At 40.8% G+C, this 13,937-nt stretch overlaps 1 protein-coding gene and 1 pseudogene across 1 annotated transcript in view; one reads left to right on the top strand and one right to left on the bottom strand.

Annotated features, from left to right (window-relative positions):
- RAB21 (RAB21, member RAS oncogene family) overlaps nucleotides 1-7,777 on the bottom strand; it is a 39,494-nt gene extending 31,717 nt beyond the window's left edge. The window contains exon 1 of the mRNA XM_069081941.1: nucleotides 7,607-7,777. Coding sequence (XP_068938042.1) covers nucleotides 7,607-7,777 — 171 coding nt within the window. The remainder of the gene's footprint in view (nucleotides 1-7,606) is intronic.
- Nucleotides 7,778-10,181: 2,404 nt separating this feature from the next.
- On the top strand, nucleotides 10,182-13,733 carry LOC138156718 (elongation factor 1-alpha 1-like; annotated as a pseudogene).
- The last annotated feature ends 204 nt before the right edge of the window (nucleotides 13,734-13,937 follow it).

Raw genomic sequence — 13,937 nt, 5'->3', positions numbered from 1 at the left:
TTCTGGACCAAGGTGTGTTCCTGTAAAGGATTTGGTTAACACAAAATAAGGGAAATTATTTTACATATATTAATGAAATTCACTATAAAAGAACCTTATAGTCCATCCTTTCATTAAGTATATTTACCTGATTTTAAGGGTCTAAAGTACAACTAACACTATGCTAAAAATATTTTGAAAAATGATTTAAGTTGTGGTATATGAATGGGATAGAATACTACCATGCTGCAAGAAATGAAGACATAGATTAATTATAAATCATTAAATTAAATACATTTAAGAATGATCTATACTATATCATCAATATAACAAAAACAATTTTGAAGACTTTTACAGACTAATGAACTGAATAATTCTTTCTATCTGCTTTCTAAGTCATGATATTTTTTTGTAGGTGAAATTTCTTATACTGGAAAATGTTTTGCATAAAATATCTCTTTTCCTTCTTTTTTCCCAGTTCCATGGCTCTGGAACTCCTACCCTGGGCCCCTGGGAATCCTGCAAGAGGGAGGGAGGTGCGGGAGCAAGCAGAGGATCATAACTATCTTCAAGTGTTCAAATGTTTATTATGGAGAAGGAGGCACAGACCTGCTCTGCTTGGCCCCAGTTCCTGCCTTCTCACCCTGTGCAATATCTTTCTACGTGTCCACCACTCAAACTGACCCAAAGTGCTAGAGTCTTCTGGTTCCTTTAACTTTTCCCTAAGTGTTTTTAAGTTGTGCTACAGCCAACACAGATCTCTTCCGTGTGAATACAGTCAGAATGACTTCTTAGCATTCCATTTTCAGTGTCAGCTTCACTTCCAAACAAAGCGAACTGGTAGTGAGGTAGTATAGTCCAGGTCTGCTAGAACCAACCTCGCCATACAGTTTGTGCTTTACTGACATAATTTCGAAGGGCCCAGAAGAGCCTCCTGGGCACAATGAGATAACAAATGGAAGCATGACATGGTCAGAGCATTTCAAATAATATTTATGTGTATCAGAGACACAGTTCCTGACCTCAAGGAACTTATGATCTAGTTGGGAAGATGTCACACAAATAAATTATATACAAAACCAAGTATAAAATGTGCAACTTTCAATAAGGACAGATAGAAAGGATTCCAAAAGAGAGAGACCAAAAGGAATGCACGCGAGGGGTCAGGGACAATGCAGGGGTAGGAAAACGCAAAATGGGTTTTGGAAACAGTAAATAGTATAGTTTGGAAGAAATATGAATTATGTGTAATGGCGACAACTGAGAAAATTAGAGTCAGATTGTGAAGAGAGAGTCAAGCTAAGCAGCCTGGACTTTATTCAGTAAACAAGAATCAGTAAAGATTAAGGGACAAATATAAGAAGCTGTGTGCTTTTTAAATATTAAATACATATGATTGTCAGAGTAAAATGTAAGAGTAAATGTAGAGGAGGAGAGGCCAGTTGATCAGGAGGCAATTCAATTGAATATGAAATGGAATGAAGGTCAGGGTAGTAGGGTTGTAGCAGGAGGAATGGAAAAGGCAGATTAGACACTGTGGAGAAAAAAAAATCAATAGAATTTGGCAACTGAATATTTTCATTTTCCTTCACCCCTATAACCAAGGATAAGTTCAAGATATTTATTCTGGTTGCCTAGAAGGATGGGGAATACCCTTAAAAGAAATGAGGCTAGGTAGCAGCTCCGTTTTAGCAATGATGCGTTTGAGGCCCTGGAGGCAGTCCCAGCGTACAGACAGTCTGGCACCTGGGAAAGATGAGCAGTGTAGTAGAAAGGATCCTGGCCTTGGGAGTAGGGAGAAATGGATTAGAATCCTACCCTTAACTTACTAGTCGTGAGACTCTGGACAAGTCATTTAACTTCTCTAAGCTTCAGGTTCCTCATCTGTAAAAGGAAAATAATACTCATACTATTTAACTGGCTATGTTGATGTAAGGAAAAAAATTTTTATACTTTAAGTTGCCAGATAAACATGTTATTACTAAGGGACAGATACAGAGATTTGGGAGCCATCTTGCACAAATGTGATAACTAATGCTGGGGAATTGGATAAAACTGAAAAGGCCAAAAAAAAATACAGAGGACCAAAGAAGGAGCAATGAAGAAAAGGAGGCAGGAAAAATCAGTGAAGACATGCCAGAAAAGGATTAGCAGCAAAAGTAAAATAACTAGGAGGTTCATGAAAACCAAAGGAAAAGAAAGGATTAAAAAGGGCGGGGGTTGGTCAATGTAAAACAAGGTAGAAAGTTCAAAGAGTGAAGCCTGGGAAAAGGCTTGCATATTTGGTAATTATCCTAGCGAAAGATCAATTCCTTTTGGCAACTAGGGGGCAACAGGTGACTTTTTAGAAATGGGTGCCTCTTAAAGGTGGGAGGTCTCAATAGGCTAAGAAAAAAGAGATTTAGTCTCTTACTAAAAAATTTAGCAAGGAAGGGTAACATGAAACAATAGTAAGGGGGCAAGCTGGTTGGAGGAAAAGGTTTTGCTTTGGAGGAAGGGTATTTGGTTTTTATTTTGAGCATAGGGGAGCCATGAACATGACTGCAGGCAAAGATAAAAGAACTTGTAGAGAAGAGAATATTTAAAAGATAAGAGATCATTGGAGAAGGTGGGAAGGGAAAAGTTCAGATTCAATTAAGAGCACAGGTACCGTGGGTAATCTTGGCAAGGAAAAAGACTAGGAAGGAAATCGTCTCCTGAGACTTAGGTAAAGAGAGAATTGGTAGGTAAAGAAGTTTTGAATATTGACAGAAGGGAATCAATCAATCAACATTTATTAAGTATCTACTATGTGACAGGCACTGTGCTGTGCTGGAAATAGAAAAAGAGGCAAAAGACAGTACCTGCCCTCAAGGACGCAGTTGACAGATCTCAGACACATATTACTGATGAAATAATGCTACATCCCTCACAGGGTCACATTTCTTATTAGATCTTCACAATCACTCTGTGCGGAAAAACAAGCATTACCCTCTGTATTTTATAAAAGAGGAAATTAGAGTTGAGGAGCTGTGACTGCTAATCAGGTCACAAAATTAGTAGTGAACACACAGAACTGTTGAAACTCAGGCTTTCTGACTCCTTATCTAGTAAAAATCCTTGAGAGAAGCACTACAACTCTCTTAATTCCAGCTTTATCAACTAAACTCCAAGAAAAAAAATCAACAAAAAATCCCACTGACTAGTAAGTGACTGAGGTGAAATTTGAACTCAGGTTTTCCTGACTCCAGGTCTAGCACTTAATCCACCGTGCCACCTATCTGCCTTCATCTAACTATTCAACATCTATTTGAAATAATAATGGACAGCTCAAAAGCTCACTAGCAAGAGGAATAAATGACAACAGGGGAGGGGGAGTCTTTTTATAAAAGTGTTTATTATATTTTATGAATACTTGATTTGTTCACAGACTTACTTTGTTCTTAAAATGATGAAACAGGACGTTTTAAAATCTACACCTAAGGATCCATATGAGGGTATACAATTAACTAGTTAAAGTCTGTTAAACTAACAATGGGCTGACTTACCTTTAAGGTTTCTTTGATTATGCATATTTTTTCAATTTTGACAATTTTTTTATATTTCTAGTCAATATATGATTGTTTAGACAGATTTTTATGTACATTTACTCATAGCTAAAACCATGTTTGCCAACATTTTGCTAGTATAATTAATCTCATGCCTCAAAGAATTCAGACAGATAATTTATAAAAATGAAATGACTACAGCAAACCAAATGAGATCAATGGTCACCTCAAGTCAATTTTTATCCTTTACTACCTGTGCTTAATTTCTAGTCAGATTCTAAACAGTTTAGGAAGAAAGCAAACTCTTTCCAATTCTTTTTAAAAGAGAAAAGAAAAGGAAAGGAAAGAGAAAAGACCAAAGTCATTTCTGAAGTGCTATAGCACTTTTCAAAGCACTAAACAAATACTCTATCTACCATTAGAAAAGAAATATACCTATATCATGACTGCTGAGTCTTACTCTGAGCAAGATCAAACTTTCTCATAAAATTACCAAAATTTTCCCTATCTTCAATATTCTACTTGATAAAACATGAACAGAAATATATTTTTTATTTCTTCAGTGTCAGTGAGATTTTTTGAATCTCAGGGGATGCAGATTCTCTTCCCTAAAGACTGTAACTTATTTTCTCAAACTAGGCTATTCCATTCATATCATACCATAATCCCTCCAAAGGCCTGGCCCATACTGAGAGAGGCCCTCATCCAAGTCCTTCAAATATTCTGCGGGGACAAATTCTCCTCTTTTCTTTTTTTTTGCCTTTTGGAGGGCAATTGGGGTTAAGTAACTTGCCCAAGGTTACACAGCTAATTTTTTTGTGTGGGTGTTAAGTGTCTGAGGCCAGACCACTCTGGTCCTCCCGACTCCAGGCTGGTGCTTTACTCACTGCTCCACCTAGCCTCCCCAAATTGTCCTCTTTTAGAGAGAGGGGTGGGGTGCCATGCAACAAGCTGAATAGCAGAAGCCACCAGATATGGACTAGATTGCCCGGGAGCTGCAGTGGTACCCACAGAATGGTGGCTGTGTGCTGCAGCCCCTCTCTACCCATCATGTCTCTCCTGTCCTGGGCCACAAAGAACAGCTAATTTAGTATGACGGTAGAGAGAGCAAAACAAAGTAACTTCTGTGAATACCCCTAACAAGGAAACTTTTTGCACCCTCAAACATGTATTGTCTTACTTGTTTGCCACCCACCACTTGCCCTAACCTGTAAAGGTACTAAAGTAGTATTTGGATTTCTAAAAACCGATCAACTTCAAGTTGGCTGTCTGTCCCAGCTCAAAATATCAATCTTACAGACAAAGTCAGGTTATAATGAACTGCAGGCATCTAGCTGGTGAACTGTAGAAACAATAATATCTAGATCTTAAATTGCAAACTTGTTCTGAGGAGGTGGACCAACTCACTTAGAAAGTAAGCATTAAAAAAAAATTTTTTTTAGACCTCTGATTCCCATAGTTTAGGAACTCCTGATGTGAAAATCCTATCCACTTCTGTAGATCAACCAAATGTTATTAAGTTAGAGTTGCCTAGAGCTCTAGGAGATTACGGGAATCCTGATTTTACAAATGAGAAAACTAGCACTCAGAAGTTTTAACCTCGTCTAGAGTCAGGGAGGTCCAAGTTCAAATCAACCTCAGGTTCTAGCCGTGTGACCCTGCTCATATCAGGTGATCTCTCTCAGTTTCCTCAGATGTAAAAATAACACCTACCTCCCAACTTGTTTTGAGAATTCTACAAGATAATATTTGTAAAAGTATTTACAAAAGAGTGCCTGGCACATAGTCGGTGCTTAATAACTCCTGCCTGCCTGCCATCCAATATAATGCAAAGGCAGGTCTTCTGGCTCCTAATCCAGTGCTCTCCTACTAGATCAAACTCATTCTCCATTTGCAAATTAAAAGTATACCAATTTTTTTCATTCTGAAGTCAAACTTATACAACCTCATTTAAAAGATCCAGGAGTTTGAGAGCATTTCTGTATTTTACACTGGAACTTCCCTCTATTATGTTCCACTATACCATGGAACTTATATCTATAATATAAATATATAAAATATTTTAAATAATAAAAATATTATATACATATATGTATGTGTGTGGATAGATATAGATATCTATGTCTCTCCACTGATCTAAGCCTCAATGTTTTCATGCAACAGGTAACTTGCAGAATTCTGAAACAAGATACTCTCCAACTGGAATTTCACCAAGATTAAAACATACCCAGATTTAAAGTTGGAAGTCTCTAATTTCTCTCTCAATCCTTGTATAGCCTAATGGTGTCACTTGGTACACAGAAACACATGATCGCTATCTCTTGTCTGGTTTAAGTGTTTAGTGGATGGTGGAGGCAGCTAAAATCAAAGTGCCATTATTTTAAGTTCAAGGATGGAAGCCAAATATTCAAAATACATTAGAAACTTCAAAATTGTTATCTTCTACTTTCACGTTAGAACAGCAAGAAAGTACATTTAAGTGTCATTCAAAAGACAAGTTTACTTTACAGGCCTGTTTAGCTGGTTAAGTTTCTATATAGTCTTTGGTTCTTTTTTATCTTATATAGTTCGGTAACCTTTACACAAGATTTGTTACACTGTTTAATATTAGAAGGTCTTTAATACATATTGGCACTCTCGGAAGAGTAAACATGTTACAGCTACCAAAAATTCACTTTCAGCCCACTTCTCTTTTGGCCCAAGTGTCATAAAGAGTCCCTACCTACGAGAATTCAGAATATTTCAAGTACTATTATTGTACATTGGAGATTTCTGAATTTTTGAAATAAGCACCAATCACCAGCAATGAAAAAATAACTGAGACTCCAAAAAACACTGTGTAATACACATACATATATACAAACACCAGGTACACAATCACCAAAGACTTAGTAACAGCAATATTATCTAGCATTTTCTATAATACTCTGAGGTCTGAAAATCACTTTACTGAGTTCTTATTTTATTCTGAAATTGGAACCCCATTTGAACATGAAACTTTGACAGTTGATAAAAAGTATGATTGAAAAAATTTCTCCTCTAGCTGAAAATTTTATTTGCTTTTGTATTATTCTCTTATTTGACTATTTTTCGCAGGATCAACAGTTCTACAGATGAGCAGAAAACATCTATTCCAAGTCCTTCATTTCACAGATGAGGAAACTGAGGCCCAACAAGGTTCAGTAAGTTGCCCAAGTTACTTGGCAAGGTCTACACCAGACTTCCTAGGAGAACTATACAAACATACCTCCACTTCCCTATCAACGTTTACACTGTAACTCAGCGAGGAGCACTTTAACCATATAGTCATTCCAGAAGAACACACACAAAAAGTTACAGCGCTAAGTTTCTTAATTTCAGACAGCAACTGTATCAAGTTGCTATCAGTGGTCTAACTTCACAGCGGGCGGCAGCCAGAGCCAAAGGTCGCACACCGGCAACGAAGGCAACTGCCTCTGACCCTACCCGGTCACTTCAAAACCCTGCCAGGGTCAGGTCCTGCCAATCACAAGAGAACCGAGGACGGGAGGCACAAAATGGAACTGCACAAATACTTAGTCATCGCCGGCTTCCCCCAGCCGCGATCCCTACCGGACCGGCGCTCCCGATCTCAGCCGCCCAAACACCCGCCCCCCGGGGCGCTGTCCGCGCTCGGCGGGTGTCAGAGCCGGCTGAGCAGGGGCGGCCGGGGCGGACCCCAGCCCCTCCGGGCACACAGTAGGTGCCTCCGCCCCGCCCGCACAGCTTGCATCCGTCCGGAACACAGTAAGGGCTTTATCTCACTGCAATCGCTCCCTGAAGGCACACAGTGGGTGCTTACGGAAGGTTCTGTCTGCCACCAGGTGAGCGCCTAAGGCTTTCTCTAGCTACCAGGTACACAGTCCGGGCTCAGTCAACGCTCTATCTCGCAGGCACCTAGAATGCCGGTGACACTGAGTGTCCCCAAAGTCTCTGGATTCGAGGGCGCCCCGTACGCGCCCGGGGCTGCTGAGGGGCGGGGGGCGCTCCGAGGCGGCCCCCGGCCCCGCGCCCCCAGGTGACAGGGCGGCCTGCAGCGGGGCGCGGCCCCCAGCCCGCCCCGGCCCCGGCCCAGCGCGCACCTGCAGGGTGGTGATGTGCTTGTCGTTGAACTTGTTCTCGCAGTAGCGCAGGACCAGCGACGTCTTCCCCACGCAACCCTCGCCCAGCAGCACCACCTTGAACGAATAGGCTCGGCCGCCGCTCGCCCCGGGCCCGCCGCCGCCGCCTCCGGCCGCCGCCGCCGCCGCCATCCTGCCCGCCCGCCCGCCGCTTCCCCTCCGAGCCGAGCTCCCAGCGCAGCGCAGCCCCGGCGGCGCCTTCACATCCGAGGCCCGGCCCCGCCGCCGCCGCCGCCGCCGCCCGCGGGCTCAGGCCCGGCCCCGCCGCCGACAGCGACAACGACGATGACAGCGACGACAACGGCGGCCTCCCGGCCCCCACCCGGCGAGCGGCACCTCGAGCGCCCAACCGAGCTCCGGCGAGGGACCGCGCTCCACGTCAGGGGCCTGGGGGAAGAGCGCTCCCACTCCGACTGCCTCTAATGGCGTCTTCTGCCTCCTACGTCTCGCTCAGGGCTCACGCGACGGGCGGGGCGGGGCCACGGCAGCAAGCCCGGAAGAGACGCGCCGGCGCCTGCGCGCGGAGGAGGCAAGACGCTATGGCGGCCGCCCTCTGGCCCAGACTGGCGCCAGGTTAGCGCCGGGGACCCGGCCTCGGCTCTGACCTCGGGGCCTTTGCTCCTGCGGTCCGCACCCCCCTCCGCCCGGAATGCACTCCCTCCTCACCGATGAACTTTATTTATTTATTATATTTATGTAAATATATATTTATATTTTATAAATTTATATATTCACATATTATTTTAATATAAATTTATATAAATGTGAATTTACATTTATGTACATTTATATTTATATAAATATAAAAACTTATGTTTATATTTATATTTTATAAATTTCGGTTTGTATATTATATTTATATAAAAGTAGAAATATTTATGTTTATATAAATTTACATTTATATTTTATAAATTTATATTTCTATAAGTGTATATTATATAAATTTATACTTGTGTTTTATAAATGTATGTTTATATATTATATTTATATAAAATATAAATTTATACTTATATTTTTATTTATATACATATATATTTATTTTTTTTTCTCAATAAGCCTGTAATGAATCTTACATGAAATTAATGAATCTTAATGAAATCTGTCAGTAAATTAGCATTTATTAAGAGCCCATCATTTGCCTGGTGCTGTGCTAAACTCTAGTATACAAAGAAAGAAAAAAAACAGGCCTACCCTCAGGGAGCTTCTAGTCTAATGGGGGTGACAACATGCAAACAGCTGTGTACAGCAAGCCACAAACAGGATAAATCAGGGTTGTGTTATAGAAATGGCACTAAGTCTAAGGAGGACTGAGAAAGGCTTCTGGAAAGGGCTGGATTTAAGCTGAAAGCAGTCAGTAAAAATTTTGGGAGAGGAAAATTTTCTCCCCCTTTCTTTTTTTCTGATTTTTACCCCCCAAATGTAATTATATTAATTTTTGCCCAATTAACAAGATTTTTTTTCTCTATTCCCTGTCTCTTCACAAACTATAAAAAGAAAGTAAAAAAAAAAAGCATCATAAACATGCACAGACCAACAAAACATTCCTGGACTTGGGAATATATGTCTCATTCTCCATTGGACATACATTGCCTAAACGTCTTATTCTTTTAAAGTTGATCATTACTGTAGTAATAGATGGATAGCAGCTTTATCTTTGGCTTTCTGAAAGCCTGGTTTGTCTTTGCGTTTACCAGGGTTCTAAAGTCTTTCAAGGCCATTTTTCTTTATAATGTGGTTGTTATGTAAATTGTTCTCCTGGTTCTGCTCACTTCACTCCGCGTCACTCATTTCATAGAAATCTTCCCAGTTTGCTCTGAAACTGTTCATTTCCTTATTTCTTATGGAGCACTAATATTTCAGTACATTCAAATACTATAATTAGTTAAACCATTTCCCCAATAGGTGGGCACCCCTGAGAGCTGTTTTTGTTTGTTGTGTACACTTTATATTCTATCTTGGAGAATTTCCCGATTAATCAATGAGAAGATGTTTGCACCTACTTTATAGAACATGGAACACAGTTTTGCTACTTGAAATAAGGGTAGGCATAGAATGGTTGTCTCTAGTTTTATGACATGTTGTTGGTCATAGCTGTTATTTGTTTTAGTCTAAATCCTTGTTCAGGAATCCAAAACCCAGAAATCATATTTTTATAGGAAATTAAAATCTTCTCCATGAAGCTCTATATAAGGACAGGGCCTTCAGGAATATATTGCAACAAAAAAGCTGCTACATTTTAGGATGCCTTGATTCCTTCTAAATTCAGAACAAAGGGCCAGCTCCTCCTACAAGAGGCCTTTCCCAATTCCCCTCCCACTGCTAACACCTATTTCCATCCTCTTCTCCCAAAATAATATCTTTATTTGGAGGGAGATAAGTTAACACAGGGGCAGTTAGGTGGCACAGTAGATACAGTGCTGGGCCTGGAGTCAAGAAGCAAGTCACCATCAGAAATGTACTAGCTATGTGACCCTGGACAAGTCACTTAACCCTGTGCCTCAGTTTCTCCTTCTGTAAAACAGGCTGGAAAAGGAAATGGCAAATCACTCCTTTATCTTTGTCAAGAAAACCCCAAATGGGGTGACAAAAAGTCTAACATGGCTTTTTTGCAACAGGTTTGTGAACACAGAACACAGGTGTTGTGAAAACCATCACTAAACCTCCACAAAAATGGGCAAGGAAAAGACTCACATTAACATTGTCATCATCGGACATGTAGACTCTGGCAAGTCCACCACTACTGGCTACCTCATCTACAAATGTGGTGGAGTTGATAAGAGAACCATTGAGAAGTTCAAGAAGGAGGTTGCTGAGATGGAAAAGGGCTCCTTCGAATATGCCTGGGTCTTAGATAAACTGAAGGCTGAATTTGAGTATGGTATCATTCACTATTGTGTGGGGTACGGAGACCCTAATCCAAATTGACTACTCGGAGACCTCTCAAAGTGAAGATAGAAAGATTTATTAGAATCCCCCGAGAAGCGGGCGGTCCAGTCTCTAGGACAGCACGGAGAGAGAGGAGGCCGCCGTGCAGAAGCTAAAGCTGGGTTAAATAAGCAAGGGTTACAAACATTAACATAATTATTACTAATGAGGCTCTAATCTTGTTGGATAATATACATAATAAATGAAGTCTATTGAGCAAGTGCAGTAACAACCTTAGAATATTGGACCCCTTTTCAGTCTACTTGATACATTCTTATCTGGACTTGAGGGTCTCAAGTCTACTGTCTATTCCTTGATTGGTCAAATCCACCTGCTGCTGCCAGCTCCTTCCATTCTTCATTATTTTTAGCATTATCTAGGAGTTTTTGTCTGAGAACCAGGGTCTGAGCTTCTTCCCAAGGTTACTGCCTGTCTCCCTCTTATCAGTAGTCTTGTTCAGCAATTTTTAAGGTTTCAAAATCACATAATTTCTAGAAAAATGGAAACTTAGGCCTAAAGTCTAAGGACCTACTTACTATAACAGTCTCTGAGAAACCACATTTTTACCTTTCCCATACACTACTGATATTTCCCTGTGGAAATTTGAGACCAACAAGTACTATGTGACCATTATTGATGCTCCCGGACACAGAGATTTTATCAAGGACATGATTACAGGCACATCTCAGGCTGACTGTGCTGTCCTGATGGTTGATGCTAGTGTTGGTGAATTTGAAGCTAGTATCTCAGAGAATGGGAAGACCTGTTAGCATGCCCTTCTGGCCTACACACTAGGTGTAAAACAACGAATTGTTGACGTAAACAAAATGGATTCCACTGAGCCCCCTACAGCCAAAAGAGATATGAGGAAATCATCGAGGAAATCAGTACCTATATTAAAAAGATTGGCTATAACCCTGACACAGTTTGGAATGATGACAACATGCTGGAGCCAAGCTCTAATATGCCCTGGTTCAAGGGATAGAAAGCCACTCATAAAGATGGCCATGCTAATGGAACTACACTGCTTGAAGCTTTGGATTGTATTCTGTCACCAACTCATCGAGCAGACAAGCCCCTTTCTTTCCCCCTCCAGGACTGGGGTATTGGTACCATACCTGTTGGCCAAGTGGAAACCGGTGTTCTAAAACCAGGCATGGTGGTCACCTTTGCCCCAATCAATGTTACAACTGAAGTAGTCTTCTGAAATGCACCATGAAGCTCTGAGTGAGGCTCTGGTCTCAATGTCAAGAATGTGTCTGTCAAAGATGTACACTGTAGTAATGTGGCTGGTGGTAGCAAGAATGACCCACATATGGAAACAGCTGGTTTCGCTGCACAGGTTATTATCCTGAACCATCCAGGCCAAATCAGTGCTGGCTATGCAATTGTTCTGGATTGTCACACTGCTCACATTGCTTGCGAGTGAAAAGATTGATTGTTGGGGCAGCTAGGTCGCACAGTGAATAGAGCACCTGCCCTGGAGTCAGGAGGACCTGGGTTCAAGTCTGTCCTGATACACTTAACATAAAAACTAGCCATGTGACCTTGGACAAGTCACTTAACCCCAATTGCCCTCCCAAAAAAAGGGCAAAAAAGAAAAGATTGATTGTCCTTCTAGTAAGAAGCTGGAAGACGGCACTAAGTTCCTGAAATCTGGTGATGCTGCCATCATTGACATGGTTCCAGATCAGCCTGTGTGTGTGGAAAGCTCTCATTATCCTCCTCTGGGTCATTTTGCTGTTCGTGGTATGAGGCAGACTGTTGCAGTTGGCGTTATCAAGGCAGTTGACAAGAAGGCTGCTGGAGCTGGCAAGGTCACAAAATCTGCCCAGAAAGCTAAATGAATATTCTGTATAACACCTGCCACTCCAGTCTTAATCAGTGGTGGAAGAACAGTCTCAGAACTGTTTGTCTCAATTGGCCATTTAAGTTTAAAAGTAAAAGACTGGTTTAATGATTACAATGCATCTGATAATCATGAAGTATCATATTTTTTGGCCAAGCTCTGAATTAATCAAACAGACTGCTTTACTTTGCTTTAAAAATGCCTTTTCCTGTGTCAGCAACTCCAGAGACCAAATAAAGCTGAAAGTAGGATGTCCCCTTTTCTTGGGACATACTCCTTACAAAAGGAAAATGGAGACATCCTGAGATCATAAAAAGGACCCAACAGCTTTTTTATTCTCTGAGTAAACTCAGAAAATATCTCTTCCTATGTAACTAACCCCAGATGGGGCTAACTTACGAGCATTCTTTCTTCTTTTTTTTTTTTTAAGCAATGGGGGTTAAGTAATTTGCTCAAGGTTACACGGCCAGTTATTTCTGGGTGTGGTGCTGAGTGTCTGAGCCTGGATCTGATCCAGGTCATCCCAACACTGGAGCCGGTGCTCTTACTCGCTGAGCCACCTGGCCGCCCCAGAACATTCTTTCTTCTGCCAAGGATGAGACCCTGAACCTAAGACACTCTCTTGAATAATGGAACCTTTTCTTATCTAAATATTTTGTGGGGCATGTATTATGCATTATGGCATGTTAATGATAAAGAAAACACAGAGGTTCTAGGTCATAAAGTCAGTCAACACCTTGTCAATTCTCTTATCTTTCTAAAAAAATTCCTTTCCTGTAATCATAAATTTGACCCTGAATTGGGCTGACTCTAAAATGTATTTAAGCTTTCTCATTCTTTTGTCCAGACAGTTAGAACTTAGTTTCTAACTCTTTGTACAAGTCCACTAGTTTTAAGGGAACAAAATGAAATAACTATTTGTTTGTCTCCTTTAACCAAACTTTTAAAGGTTAACACATCGTAAAAGCTTGAGGAGGAAAGGAATGTTTTTGTGGACCATTTGTTTCATGACAGTTTTAAGTTATTAGTTTTTAAAATCTGTAACTTTTAAATGGAAACAACTTGACCAAAAATCTGTCACAGAATCTTGAGACCATTAAAACAGTTTAATGCAAAACCTGTGTGTTCTTTGGGTCAACCATTATTAGAATTCAATGGGGATGAAAAGCATTTAAAGTAACCTGGAACAAATAAATCCATTGGCCACAGAATCTTGGCTAAAATTTTTTGGCACAAAAGTAACACTGGCAAATGAGTTCACTTGGTCTAACAATTGTAATTTTTGTTTTAAAAAATGTGTAGTTTACCTTTGGACAAAGCTGATAGAAATGTTACCTGACCTGTTAGAGCTGTACTTTAGCTTCTTAATGGAAAAAAAATGGTATGCCCCTTTCTGTAGTTTATGGGGGAAAGCTGATGTAGAATTTTTTTTCAAATGCCCTTCCAAAGCCTTTGGCTAATGGTTCCATTACTTTTTCTAGCTAGACAATCTCCTCTAAACACCAAGAAGTCATCTGG

This window comes from Petaurus breviceps, unplaced genomic scaffold, assembly GCF_028583685.1.
Source record: "Petaurus breviceps papuanus isolate PSGF00001 unplaced genomic scaffold, PetGlider_PUasm1.0 156, whole genome shotgun sequence".
NCBI classification, from domain to species: domain Eukaryota; kingdom Metazoa; phylum Chordata; class Mammalia; order Diprotodontia; family Petauridae; genus Petaurus; species Petaurus breviceps.
Note: the sequence above shows the minus strand (reverse complement) of the source record. Positions and strands in the feature narration are given on the sequence as shown.